General features: G+C 36.4%; 1 protein-coding gene across 3 annotated transcripts in view; it reads right to left on the bottom strand.

Annotated features, from left to right (window-relative positions):
- The window catches only part of MYO5A (myosin VA (heavy chain 12, myoxin)), a 163,530-nt gene that overhangs the window by 141,388 nt on the left and 7,023 nt on the right, over positions 1-15,119 (bottom strand). For all 3 annotated transcript variants that reach the window (XM_006898237.1, XM_006898239.1, XM_006898238.1), the window contains exons 2-3: positions 13,613-13,784; positions 12,338-12,482 (exon numbers count right to left, since the gene is read on the bottom strand). In XM_006898237.1, coding sequence (XP_006898299.1) covers positions 12,338-12,399 — 62 coding nt within the window. In that variant the 5' untranslated portion in view covers positions 12,400-12,482; positions 13,613-13,784. The remainder of the gene's footprint in view (positions 1-12,337; positions 12,483-13,612; positions 13,785-15,119) is intronic.

The raw sequence follows: 15,119 nt of genomic DNA on the forward strand, positions 1-15,119 counted from the left end.
GATGCTTGCCTTGTGACCTAAAATGTGATCTATTCTGGAGAACGTTCCATGCACATTGGAGAAGAAGGTACACTATGCTTTCTTGGGGTGCATTATATATATAAGATTGAGTTAGTTTATTGGGTAGTTTAATTCTTTAGCATCTTTGTTGAGTTTCTTCTTTCTGGAAGTTTTATCTTTTCTTGAGAGTGGTGTATTAAAGACATTCAGATGGCGAACAAACACATGAAGAAATGTTCCAAATCTCTAGCTCTAAGAAAGATGCAAATCAAAACAACTATGAGATATCATCTCATCCCAATAACAATAGCAAAATTCAATAGAGCAGCAAACAACAAATGCTGGTGAGGTTGTAGAGTACCTGGGACCCTTATTCACTGCTGGTGGGAGGGTAAAATGATGCAACCACTATGGAAGGCAGTATGGTGCTTTCTCAAAAAGTTGGAAATAGAAAAACCTTTGACCCAGCAATTCCACTACTGGGAATATACTGTAAAGAAACCAGAACTGCCACCCAAGCAGATATATGCACACCCATGTTTACTGCAGCTTTGTTCACAATAGCAAGAGATGGCAACAACCCAAGTGCACATCAACAAACAAATGGCTAGAGAAGCTGTGGTGTATTAACACAATGGAATACTATGCGGCACTGAAAAGCAAGGAACTCATGAAATGTTACAAAATGGGTGACCCTGGAGGACATTATGTTGAGTGAAATATCTGAATCACAGAAGGACAAATACTTCATAATATCCCTGTTATAAAACAGGACTGACACCGGGGCTAGGGAAAAACTAAGAAAAGAGTGGATAAATAATGTGTGCTGCATTGAAACAGATGAGGGAGAGAACTCCTTAGAAAGAATATATGATTAGGTATTATTTGCATGACAAGAGTCCAAAACAAGAGTTGCACAGTAAAGTGGACTGGGGTGGGGGTGGGGAATTGTACAACAATAAAAGATTTTTTTTTTCAAAGAGAAAAGCAAGGTGGGGTCGGAGTGGGCAGGGAGGAAAATATGCTATGATGAATGGATAGAAATCCAAGTTCTCTATAAACTTTCATTAAAATCTCAGTTAAAAAATAGTTTCATAAAAAAAAGACAATGCTGCCATTAGTGAAAGCTGTGCTTTAGAGAAGGAGATTATGATGATGAGTATTCTCAAGAGATTCATACTAAAGTAACCCATTTCCTGTTGAGAAATCTGTCATAAGGATATCAGGTCCTTTCCTGTCAACCTGAGTTGAACCTATCAGTTCATGGCCTATGCAATAAAAATGTTCTTGTTAGGTGCCATCAAATTGACTATTACTCATAGTAATGCTATGAACCTTGTGCCATTCACACTATTTTTGACACACTAGAGACCATTGTTAAAGTAGCTGTATCAATTCTTCTTGTTGAGGGTCTTCTCGCTCTTTCTCTGATCTTTCACCTTTCCCAGAATGATGTCCTTTTCCAAGTACTGACCCCTCCTGACAACATACTCAAAGTACTGAGACCAAGTTTCACCATTTGGGCCTCTTAAGGAGTACCCTAAAAACCCGCTAAGGCTGCACTTCCTCCAAAACAGACTAGTTTGTTCTTTCAGCAGTCTGTGGGATATTCAGTACGCTTCTCCAACACCACAACTCAGAAGCATGCATTCTTCTTCTGTCATCCATATTTACGGTCCAATTTTCACATGCACAGGAAGTAACTGAAAAGACCATGACTTGGATCAGGCACACCTTGTCCTTAAATTGACATCCTTGAGGTCTTTGGCACATTTCCCCAAAACAAAACATCTTTTGATTTCTTAACTGCTGTTCTCATGGATGATGACTGTCAAGTAAGATGAAATCATTAACAACTTCAATCTTTCTTCATCTGACATAATGCTGCTTATTAGTCCAGTGGTGAGAACTTCTGTTTTCTTGACATTGAGATGTAATCCATACTGTGGTGTTAGCCTAAAAGTTGGCTTTTTAAAAACCATTACAATTTGCTGCCTCTGGTCTCCAGCTACCTTAACTGCAGACTCATGGTCTTGCAAATCAACAAGGTCTTGCAAAGCATCAACAGCTGTGGGACTAGGATAAGAGAAAGAGTGTTTCCCACATCGGGCAGCAACACTTGAGGTGAGCAAGGCTTGTGACAGCAAGACCTTGGGGAGTGCAAGATGCTGTTGGTGGAGAGACTGGGCATTGCTGTGGAGAAGCTGTGGCAAGGTTTGGTCTGACGATTCTTGCATTTGTGCTGACCACAGTTAAAGATTCTTGCTGTTCTTGTAGAATGCTTGAAGGAGAAGCTGACTTATAACTAAACTTTGTTGGATGACTTGGATTTGACTGCTGAATTGAAACCATAGCCTGGACAAAGTGAGGAATTGTGCCTTGGAACTTGGGCTAAAATCTAGACTTACTTTGGATGTTTTTCTTTGCCTCCCCTACTCTCTAACTTTCTTCCATAATAAATTCTGTTGTTGGTACCATCACTGTTGAGTCTGTGAATCAGTAACGAATAAACCTCTTGCTGCTGATGGGGCTCTACAGGCAACATGGGGCTAGGCTATGGGCTCTTTATTGGCTTTCTATTCTAAGGCATTGAGGGGCTGTGCTATTCTTACTCCCAGTGATCCTTTCAGAGAGATGCTCACAGCCCTGTGTTCCTATGTCTTATTTTCTGCTGTTTAGACACATATTGCAGGCTGTAGTTTTTGATCTTCTGCAGCAAGTGTTTTATGTCATCTTCATTTTGAGCAAGCAAGTTTGTATTATCTGCAACACACAGGTTGTTGATGAGTTTTCCTCCAATCTTGATGCCACATTCTTTATCATATAGCTTAGCATTTTGAATGATCTGTTCAGGACACAGATTGAATACATATGGAGAAAGGATACAACCCTGACACATAGCTATCTTTATTTTAAACCATGTAATGCTCCCTTGTTCTTTTAAAAAAAATTTCTTGGTCTAAGTATTGCATGAGGAAAATGAAGTGTTCTGAGATCCTCATTCTTCTCAATGTTAAAAAGTACCTCAACAGGAGTGAAACCACCACAGTGTTTCACAATTTAGTGAGTAGAAGAAATGTGAATGATCTGATGGGAATCTGAAAAGACAGGGTAATGTTGGACATGGTTCAACAGTGATTGATTTTATAAAACATAATGCATGGTAATGATTTTATAAAACACAATGTGAATTAAGAATAATATGAAACACAATGTCTACAAACTTTATAAGCAAACCAATATAGAATTTTAAAACAACCTACCTCAATAATAGATTTGAAGCACTGACCACTAATCGAAGACCAATTGAGTTGTGGGATGACATCAAAAGTATTATCCATGAAGAAAGCAAAATGTCATTAGAAAGACAGGGGAGAAAGAAAAGACCAAAATGAACATCAGAAAATACTCTGAAAATTGCACTGGAACATAGAAGGGCCAAAATAATGGGAAGAAATGGGGAAGTAAAAAAGATGAAGCAAAGATAAAAATGTGCAAAGAGAGGGAGTGAGAAAATCAAAAGGGAAGAATATGCTTGACATTTCTTAAGCTGAAACAACTGAAAAATAAATTCAAGCCTCAAGTTGCAATACTGAAAGATTCTATAGGCAAAATCTTTAGTGATGCAAGAAGCATTAAAAGATGATGGAAGGAATACACAGAATCACTGTACCAAAAAGAACTGATTGGATGGAAATATTACAAAAGTGCCATATAATAAAGAATCAGTGGTTAAAGTTCAAGCGACACTGAAGGCATTTACAAAAAAATAAGGTCGAATAAATTGATGGAATACCAATTGACATGTTTCAACAGAAGCAGCCCTGGATGTATTCACTTGCTGTGCCAAGAAATTTTAAAGTCAACTACCTGGCTAACTGATTTGAAGAGTTCCATATTTGTTCTCATTCCCAAAATAGGTGATTTACCAGCATGTGGACATTTTCTAACAATATCATTATTCTCATATACAAGTAAAATCTTGCTAAAGAATATTAAAAAGTGACCAGAGCAGTAAATCAACAGGAACTGCCAGGAATTCAAGCTGGATTTAGAAGAGGTCATGGCATGACAGACATCATTGCTGATGTCTGATGGATCTTGGTTGAAAGCAGAGAACACCAGAAAGATGTTTCTTTGTGTTTTACTGACCATGCAAAGGCATCTGACTCTGTGGATCATAACAAATTATGACTAACTTTGAGAAGAATGCAATAAAGACAGTATGAGAGAAATAGCCAATTATGCTGTCTACAACCTTTACAGATGGTAGTGTTCTCATAAAACTAAAATAAAACACAATGCCATCAGTTTTATGCCAATTCTTTTCTACTGTAACTTAAGGGTAGACTGTTGTCATTTTATACCATTGAGTTGGAAGTGACCCATAACTGACCCTCCAACAGGTTTTCAGAGGCTTCAGAATCATACAGGAGGAGACTGCCCATCTTTCTCCTGTAGAGCAGCTGGTGGATTTGAATTGTGTGCCTTTGGGATTGCAGCACATCTCCTGACCACTAGGCCACCAGAGTTCCCTTAAGGGGTAGAAAACACTCGAAGAATTTCCAATGAATAGCTCATATAATAAAGAATTCTTAACAGGAATCATTTTCTGTGGCTGAGGTGGTACAAACTAAAACTCAGAGCATAGGCAGATAAAAGAATCACCAAAAAAGGACATTTGAGCTGAATAAAGGGTATTGTTGTTATGTACTCTTGAATCACCTGTGACTCATAGTGACCCTATGTACAACTACCCTAAACCGTGCTCTATTCTGTATCAATTTTATTGTCTCTAACACACCTACCCCAGTTACCCCAGTCACTGAATCAATCCACCTCATCGAGGGTCTTCCTCTCTTACGCTGTCCCTCCACCTTCCCAAGCATGATGTCCCTCTCCAAGGACTGATCTCGCCTTGCAACATATCCAAAGTGTGTCAGACAAAGCTTCAGAATCCTGGACTCCAAGGAGCAGCCTGGCTTCACCCTCTCAAGGACAAACTTGTTTGTTCTATTAGCAGTCCATGGTATGTTAAATATTCTTCTCCAGCACCAGAGCTCAAAGGCATCAATTCTCCTTCTATCATCCCTAGTCATTGTTCAGTCTTCTAATGCATAGCAAGTAATTGCAAAGACCATGGCCTGTATCAGGCACACCTTAGTCTCCAGAGCGACATAACTGTTCTTCAGTACTTTGGCGAGGTCTCTGACAATAGCCTTTTCCAAAGCAATCCTTCTTTTCATTTCCTGGCTGCTAGTACCAAGAGTGTTGATTGTAGATCCAAGCAAACTAAAGCTGTTAACAATCTCAATCTCTTCACCATCCTTAATAAAGGGTGGAGAAATAGAATTCTAAGGAATGGTAATTCTCAGTGATAATTCAAAGGAATAGATCTCTTAGACTAAGGCTATGCAATTTCAAAGTAAGACAAAATTAAGTGACAAAGAAGAAAGGATTTGGAGTCTCAGAGCTAGACTGAAATCTCAACTCCAAAGACATTTACTATCTCTCTTGTCTGAAGAGGTTCTTTTCCTCACATGTAAAGTTGGGTGATAATGTCTGCTCCTAGAGATGTAATAAAAATGAAAAGCAATGTGCTTGGCACCATGTTTGGCACAAGAGTAGAGATATAAAAATAGTTCTGAAAATATATCAATTTGCTTTTATTTAACGTACATAAAATTTTTATCACAAATCCAAATCCCCACTGCCATCAAGTCAATTCTAATTCACAGCAACCCTCAAAGGACAGAACAGAACTGTTCCATAAAGTTCCCCGTAAATCTTCACAGAAGTTGCCACATGTTTTTCTCTCCATGGAGCAGCTGATGGTTTTGAACTGCAGATCTTTTGGTTAGCAACCAAGCACTTAACCCCTGTGTGTCCCAAGGATGAAATCTATTTGCACAAATATCTGACATCACATGGTAGCTGATAACAGTTCAAAACAGTAAAGATTCTGTAATTTTTAATAGTTTGCATATAATCAATTAACCCTAGGACAGCAAACTATTCAGACAGCACATAACCAACGAGGCCACCCTAATTAAAGTCTAGCAATAAGCAAACGTCAAGAATAACAAAATTCTATGAGAAGCTTAATGGAATCAATGAAAAGGGAATCCAGACATAAGACCTCATAACAATGACCACTATGAAGACTAAAACCAACAACAAAAGCCCAATTGATAATTTATTCCAATTCAGAGAAGCCCCAGAGGTACAGAATAAAAACTGTTCCATAAGATTTTCAAAACTATGAGATATCAGAGAGAAATAAATCAGGCTTTTCTTCCAAGGCACACTGAGTGGGTTCAAACTCTTAACTTTTCAGTTAGTAGGCAAGTACGTAGCCATTTGAGCCACCCAAGAATATGATCTTTGTCTCTTCAGGTAAAAACAGTATCAGTGGCTTTATTGCTTCTTCAAGGTTGATGACTAATATGGTAAAGCTGTGTACAGTGGCACCCAGATGTTTTGATTTTTTAGGAAAATCTGTACTATTCTCCTTTTGCTTTTCCGCATAGCTCCTTACCATGATCTGTCTTCCCTTATAAAGAAGGAAACTACTTACAAACACTAAAAAAAATACTTTTTTAAAGGAAAAAGTAGCAAACACATATGCCAGAACACCTTAAATTTAAAGCAAGATAATATAATGCAACCATTGTTTTAAAGGTTATAAAAGGAGACCTAGGGAGGCTAGGAAATTTAAGTTTATGTAGGTAGTTATTAGAGAAACTGGCTCTAGTACCTTTTTCACTAACCCACAGTTAATTGCATACCTCCTATACCACAGTTCACAGATCCTATGTTTTGTAGAAATTGAATGTTTGGAGCAATTCTGTATCTAGGAAATCTATTGGCACCATTTTTCCAACAGCATGTGCCCACTTCATGTTTCTGAATCACATACTAATAATTTTCACAATATTTTAAACTTTTTCAAAATGCACAATGTAATAGATTAATAGTATAAACATAATTTTCATAAGCACCGTTGCTGTGGTCAGAGGCTATCGAGTCAAGTATGACTCATAGCAACCCTATGAACAAAAGATCTGAATGATGTCCTATCCTGTGCCATCCTCACAATCTCTGACACTCTCAAGTCCACTTCTGTAGTCACTGTGTCAATCCATGTGGTTGAAGGTCTTCCTCTCCTTACTGTCTGACCATCTTCTCAAGCATGATATCCCTCTCTAAGGAATAATTTCTCCAGCAACATGTCCAAAGTATTAGAGATGAAGTTTCCCCATTCTTGCCTCCAAGAAGCACTCTGGCTGTGCCCTTTCTAATATATGTCTATTCTTTTGGCAGTCCATGATATCTTCAACACTCTTCTTCAACACCACAATTGAAAGACATCAATTCTTCTGTTCATTTTTTAGTCAATGTCCATCTCTCAGATGCACAGCAAGTAACTGAAAAGAACATGGCCTGAATCAGGTGCATTTTAGTCCTCAAACTGGTATCACTGTCCCTAAATAATTTGGAGAAGTCCCTGACTACAGACTTTTCCCAGTGCAAAATGTCTCCTGATCTCCTCACTGGTTAAACCAAGTATATTTCTTGTGGATCCAAGTAAGATGAAGGTAATGCCATTCTCAATCTTTTCTCCATCTATCATAACAATGCCTACTGGCTCAATAGGGAGGATTTTTGTTTTCTTGACATTGAGATAAAATCCATATTGAAGGTTGCTGCAGTGTTTGATCTGCAGTAAGTACTTCAAGTTGCCCTCACTTTGAGCAAGCAAAATTGTCATCCATATTGGGAAGGTCATCGATGAGTCTTCTTTCAATCCTGATGACATTTTCCTTCAGAGTCCCAAAAATAATCTAAAATAATCATCCCAGCATACAGATTAAAGAGATCTAGAGAAAGGACACAACCCTGATACACACCTTTCTTAATTGCACTGGGAAACGAAAATATACATGTGGCTCACTTTACTGCATTATTTGCTTTATTGTAGTCCAGAAGTCAAACCATAGTATCTCCAGATATTATGCTTTATTTCAAGGTAACCTATCTGATAAAACTTGGTTAACAACATTTATTTACTTTTACAATGGGGAGAAAATACTTGAAATTCAAATCAATTAATATTTTCTGGTTTTAAGGAAGAAAAAGCTGATATTCTAAGAAAAAATACATTGTAACCTAGAAAGCAATCAATTCTAGCATGAAGGAAAACTGGAAATAATGGGAAGCAAGACTATCAGAAGAACGACAGACATGGGATCCACTGGCCTCCTTTGTATTCGTTACATGAACATACTGTTAAAATTAAGGGACTAGTCTATGAAGGAATTCTATAAAGGTCTTGTTTTCTAGAAGCTACATGTGTTACAAATAAGTTATGAGTCAAAGGCTTTGGTTATTGCTACTATCTCTGGAGATTATATATATATATTCAGGAAAAATTATAATGTCAGCTTTGCTTTGAGGATAGATATCTAACACATCATTTCAATATTTAAGATTAAAAATCAAATTCTGACATTCACACAACACAGACACTCAACTCTTCCTGTAATTATCACAATTTCAATCAATGACAATTCTAACATTCTCAGTGACCTTGCTATCATCCCAAGTACTCTTTTTCTCTAAAAGCCTGGTAGTTTAAGTAAGGCTTATTTTGTCACTTCTAGGTTAATAAAAAATCCAGAGTCTACCCACTTCTTGTCACCTCCACTAATATTTTTCTCATCCATATTATCATTATTTCATGCCTTTATCCATGTAGCTTTCTAAACATCTCCTGGTGTCTACTCTTATCTGATTATCGTCTATTCTTGATGGGGTTTTTTGTGACTTGACTTTTGATAAGACTTCAAACCTAAAATCACAAAAATAGTGAAAAGAAAGTATGTATCTACCCAGATGGTGTCAGGAAGCTTGGAAATTGGCTTTTTTAAAATCCGCTGCATTAGCGCCTACTAGGGGCATGGTCTCCAGCTACCTTAATTGAGGACACGTGGTCTTGCAAATCATCAATAGCTTTGGGACCAATATAAGAGAGCTCTTTCCACACTGTGAACAGTGGTGGATAGAAGGTGACAAGACTGTGGCACTGTTATGAAGTAACTGTGGTAAGATGTAATCTGAGGAAGCTTGAAGATGTAGACACAGTTAAAGGTTTTGCTTCCTGGATAACTGTATGAAAAGCTGACTTGTAACTCTGCTCTGAGATAAAGTTTGCTAGATGACGGAGGAATTTTTGTGCTGCTGAACTGAACCTACACTTTCACGTGTTGACTAAGAAGCTATCAGAAAGCAATAAATTGTGACTAAACTTGAGAAGAAGGGAGTTCCAGAACACCTAACTGAAACAGTCATCAGAACAGAGCACGAAAACACCGCATGGTTCAAAATCAGGAAAGGAGTGCGTCAGGGATGCATCCTGTCTCCATTCTTTCTCAATCTATACGTGGAACAGATCATTTGGGAGGCTAGACTTTATGAAGAGGAATGTGGCATCAGTACTGGAAGAAGACTCATCAACAACCTGTATCATGCTGATGACACAACCTTGCTAAAAGAAACTGAGGAGGGCCTAAAGCATTTGCTGCAGTGAGTTAAGGATAGTAGACTTCCATATAGATTGAAGCTCAACATCAAGAAGATAAAGATTCTCACCACTGGGCCATTTTGACATTTTTGAAAAGCATACGAAAGTTATTTTGTAAAATTTTCCATTTGACTACGTTTCCTCATAATTAGGTTCCAGTTATGCATCCTTTTTGGCAGGAATTTACAGTTTATTCTTTAAAAAAAAAAGTCTATTCTTAACATAGCTCCCAGATCATACTACGCCTCTGCTCAAAACCTTCACTCAAAGGAAAAGTCAAATTTGCTATGATAATCTACAGTTTTGTGTGGTGCTTCAGCTGCTATTCTTTTTGTCCAGAATATTTCCCCTCAGATATCTGAATGGCTTGCTTTCTTCCTTTATATTATTACTTAGAAGTTAGGGTTTGGGGTGTTTATCTATTTCTAAAATTAGGTAAGCCAATGATAAAAAGTCTAAGGATAGCAGAAAACAGAAAAAAATACAAGCTATAAAAGGTCTAGCCATACCAGGCATTAAACATACCATAAGGTTACCACGGTTGAACAGTGTGGTACTGAAATAATAATTGGCAAAGGGAATAGAAAAGAAAAACAGCTCAAAAACTGGCCTGAGAGCATATAACAATCTATTATATGATAAAGTGGTACTCCAAATAGCTGAAGAAAACACAAGATTCTTAATAAATTGTGCTTGAATAACAGGGTAAACATTTGAGAGGAAAAAGATAAATTTAGATGCACACCTCACACCCTATAAATAACACAATTTAAATGGATCAGAGTTCTAAATGTAAAAATAAAAACTTTTTTGATATTGATGTTCAAAATTCAGATTCAATATTAAGAAATGTGTGTGGGGAAAGACCCTACATAAAATGAAAATGGACAAATTTGAGAAAACATTTGATTACTCTCTCTCAAAACCTCACAAACCCATTTGCTTCAAGTTGATTTCTTTAGTCTTTACAGAAGCAGACTACCATGTCTTTCTCACACAAAATGACGGGTTTAAAATGCCAACCTTTTGGTTAGCAATGGAACCCTTTAACAACTGTGTGATCAACGCACCACCCAACATCCAGTTAATAGCCGTAATATTTTTTTCCAATGAGAAGTTTAAAAAATTTTCTTTTGTTTATAATTATTTAACCAGACAACATGGGTTTCCCTCCCCAATTTATTTTATGCTGGTTTGCAGATGGAACTTGTATGCATTTTGTATCATTCCTGTACACTGGGTTTCACATTCCTACACTGACACTATGTTTCAAACAATCACTCATATACATTGTGTTTTATAAAATTAATCACCATTTATCTATACCTACTGTTATCCCATCTTGTCAGGTCCCCACTGGATCTTTCCCAATTCCTTTGCCCCCCTCCCTGCTCACTACAATCTATTATCCTAGTGATTTCCTCCCTTCCCCACCATTTGCCCCACTTGCCCTTTTGGGCTTTTACACACACCTTTAGCTATCTTTCTGTTTTTACAATAATGGTCTTACACAGTATTTGTCCTGATGAGAGCGAGTTACTTAACTCAGCATAATGCTGAGTCTCCCATGTCATATGTATTTTACAAAATCCTTGATCTTATTATAGTGCTGCATAGTATTCTATTGTGTGAATGTACCATAATCTGACAATCCATTCTTTTGTTGATGGGCATCTGGACTGTTTCCATTTTCTTGCTCTATGGTGAATTACACTGCTATGAACATAAGTGTACAAATCTCCATTTGTGTCTCAGTTCTATTTTCCTTAGGATATATTCTTAGAAGTCCAATAGCTGGGTCATATGGAATTTTTTTGTTCAGATTTTGAGTAAACTCTTAAAAAGGTGAAAATCAGAGCACCAGAAACACAAAAGAGAAATTTTAAAAATAAATTAATGGACAATAAATAAATCAAAACCAAGCAAGTTTATAAAGCACTTAAATATATGAAAAGATGTTTACATTCACTCATATGTAGAGAAGCTAAAAACAACGACATATTATCTGATTGTCAAAGAAGGAATTTTGATAGCATGTAACAAAACTAGCTAATACACCTACTTTTTTGTCCGAATTCTTCCATTTTAGGTAAATGACATTGGACAAGTCACTTAATACCATCAAACCTTGGTCTGATCATCTACCTTTACAATGAGGATAGTATCTGACATTGTAAATACTGTGTTTCAACATGTCCATTATCCTTGGTGGCCAGGTGGGTAAGGAGTCAATTTTTTTTTTTTTTTGTCAACCCAAAGGCAGGCAGTTTGGGTTGACCAGCTGCTCCCACGGGATTTGCAATCTCTTAAAACCTGCTGGAGGACAAGCTATGTGTCCATTCTAACTTGAGTTTGAGTGATATCTTTTTACTGCTCCCTGGGGTTGAGAGACACAGGGTGGTATAAATTACTACAAAGGTACATGAAGAAACTTTTTTGTGTGATAGAAATATTCTGTATCTTTATAGTGTTTGTGGTGACATGGATGTACACATATATAAAAACACAAAATGGGAGCTTTTATTTATAAGTAAAATATCTCTATAAATTTATTAATAAGAAAAAATCTACATATCCTTTTATAATGTGAGGTTATTTTAACAATAATCCAGGTAACCTGAGACAATCTGGTCAAGGCTTATATAGTACTGATCTTACAAATTTCCATACACTGTATTTTAAAATATTGTGGCTTAGAAAAAAAGAATCTATCACAACTAACAAGAACTATGAAATAGCAAAGCTACTACCAACCTGGCCATTTGCTTATAAGCTTCTTCAGCTACTGCAAAGATATGTGGATCCATATCTCCCATATTCTGACCACTATAAGCATTAATAATATCTTCTCCATAAATAGGCAGCTGTTCATAGGGATTTATAGCTACTAGAACTATACCTAGAGGGAGGAGAGTAAATAAAATCAGCACACATTACTCTTACTATTACTATGTTGTGAAAAAAGTCAGTATATTAAAATTTCAGCACTATCTCCTATCTGGTCTGTCAACACAATGATAACCAACTATTAAACTTGGTAAAGTGAGAATTATAACTAACATAAAACTTCTATTTCAATAAATACTGAACTAACAAAACTGTAGATTTAAGCACCAAAAATAGAGTTTTTGCTTCTGAACTAATTATACCTAGTTGAATTAAAATATTATTTAAAATTTAAACTAGATTTTTTTAAAAAATGATGACATTTAAGGCAATGTTTTAAGAACTTTTGAAACCAGAATTCTTATGTCTAGAAATGTATCCAAATTAAATAATCAGATATTAGGGAAAGGGTTTTTTAAAAAATGGCTATCGGAATGATATTTTTCAAGGTAAAAATTTGAAATACACTGATCATATAATAGAAGGAGAGTTAATGAGTAAATTTTGTTACATTCATGTGACACACTATTGTGCTATTATCAAAAACTCACATTTACAAAGAAAGGAATGTCATATGAAAGGAGGCTGTAAAAGTACATAAGGACTGATTCTAATTTTTTATGTACATATACTGTCGCACACATATAAAAATAATGGTTTATTACTCAGTGATAAACTACATATAATTGTTTTTCCTTTTTAGTATATTTTTTAAAAATTTGAATATGTATATATTGATTTGATAAATTCATTCAACAAATATTGAATAAGGAATTGATTTAATTATTTATAAATCCTAACTCTAAATAACTGAGGGGAAAAGTTAACAGGGAACTTCTTGAATCAGTCTCAAAGATGAGATTTCTTTATCTCTTAGATTATGTAACAAAAGAAAATAAAGGGTAAATCTGGAATAAAAGATGAGCCTCTTTTTAAACTTTGGAGTAAGAATAGTTCATTAAAGAACTTAGAAAGCATAAAGTGTAACTCAGCTAATGGACAGAGATAAATCTCTTTGATTACTGATATTGCTAAGGGAAAATTCAATTCTGCCCTCTTTCTCCATGCACAGAATATTTCCATGGCTCTGTCCATTAGAGAAAAAGAGTTCTCAAGTGCTCTCAGACATGAAGGCACACTTACCACAATATGTATAAATAAGCTTGGAATCAATGAAGCGCACTCTGAGATTGTGGAGCACAGCAGGCTCGTGAAGATAGCTGAGGGCTGTGAGGTCATTTTCACCAACAAGTATGTCAGGGTTTCGTAAATGAGGCAGCTCCTTAGTCTTTGGATCTAGACGATATTCCAAATCCTAAAAATGTACATGAGATAGTATCTGGATAAACATCACAATGAAAACAAAACAGAGCCACTCGGTTTGCTTATATCCTATTCCTGATTTATTCCTCCAATATTAAATACATTCTTTACCTGGCAAATCCCAATATTACAGAAAAGTGCTAGGAAGGGCAAGCAAAAAGAAGTTTTCTTTTTCACATAATGTATTAACTTGTATTAATAATTTTTGCTAATAATGTTTGAGAAATCATAACTTACACTTCTTTCACCAAATTACTAGACCTGCAACTGGAAATCTTGGGCTCTGATGGCATAGACTACTGGTGTTGCACTACTAGCCAGACGACCACACTTCTCTGGGAGTTCGCATCCCCCAGCCACTCCTCAGGAGGAAGAAGGGTAGTTTCCTCTCACTGAGATTTATAGCTTAGGGAACTTATGACAGTTCAGTGTGTTTGATGGCAGTGACTTTGAGGTTTTGATAGTTAACAAGCTGTTTCATTTTACCTTCATCCATGATAAGCAAGAAGTATAATAAAGTGGTCAAGAGCTTGGCTTTAGGCACAGATGAATCTGGGTTTAAATCCTGACAGTTGAACTTAATGCTTATGTGATTCTGAGTGTGTTATTTAAACATAATACATCATCTATAAGTAGGACATAACAAAAATAGCTCCTAGGGTAGTGATGGAAATTAATTAAGTGAGACAAAGCTTACCATGTGATAAGTAATTGGAAACCCCCCAAGTTTTGAAAGATTAAAAAAAGAAAAACACCAGAAATTATGTATGACACTGAGTATATACATACTTTTCTTTGAAAGTTTCCATTAAATTTTAGTGAAGTATCTGTTACCTAAAACAATTTACGAAGTCTTATTCATTTTAAAGACATGTGAATACGATTTTATAGCAAAAGGCATCCATGGGGTCAACAATGTCGTTGCTGGTGCTTCTGAGTCGGTACCAACTCCATAGTTGACTCTCCACTGAGTTTTCAGAAGCTATAAATCACATTAGAGGAGACTACCCAACTTTTTCCTGTAGTGCAGCTAGTGGATTTGAACCATCTGCCTTTGTGTTGGTAGCATAATTCCCTACCCACTAAGCCATCAGCGCTTCCTTTGTATTAAGGGCAAATAATGTACTAAAGAGCTGAACAGAAGATTCCAAAAGGCTGCTCGGAATGACAAAGCAAAATACTACAATGAAATTTGCGAGGAGCTAGAGTCAGAAAATCAAAAGGGCCGGACTCGCTCAGCATTTCTTAAGCTCAAGGAACTGAAGAACAGATTCAAACCTAGAGTTGCTGTAATCAAGGATGCTTTGGGCAGAATATTAAATGATTC

The sequence above is a fragment of the Elephantulus edwardii genome, unplaced genomic scaffold, assembly GCF_000299155.1.
Source record: "Elephantulus edwardii isolate Elephantulus edwardi_28Jun2011 unplaced genomic scaffold, EleEdw1.0 scaffold00225, whole genome shotgun sequence".
Classification (NCBI taxonomy): Eukaryota; Metazoa; Chordata; class Mammalia; order Macroscelidea; family Macroscelididae; genus Elephantulus; species Elephantulus edwardii.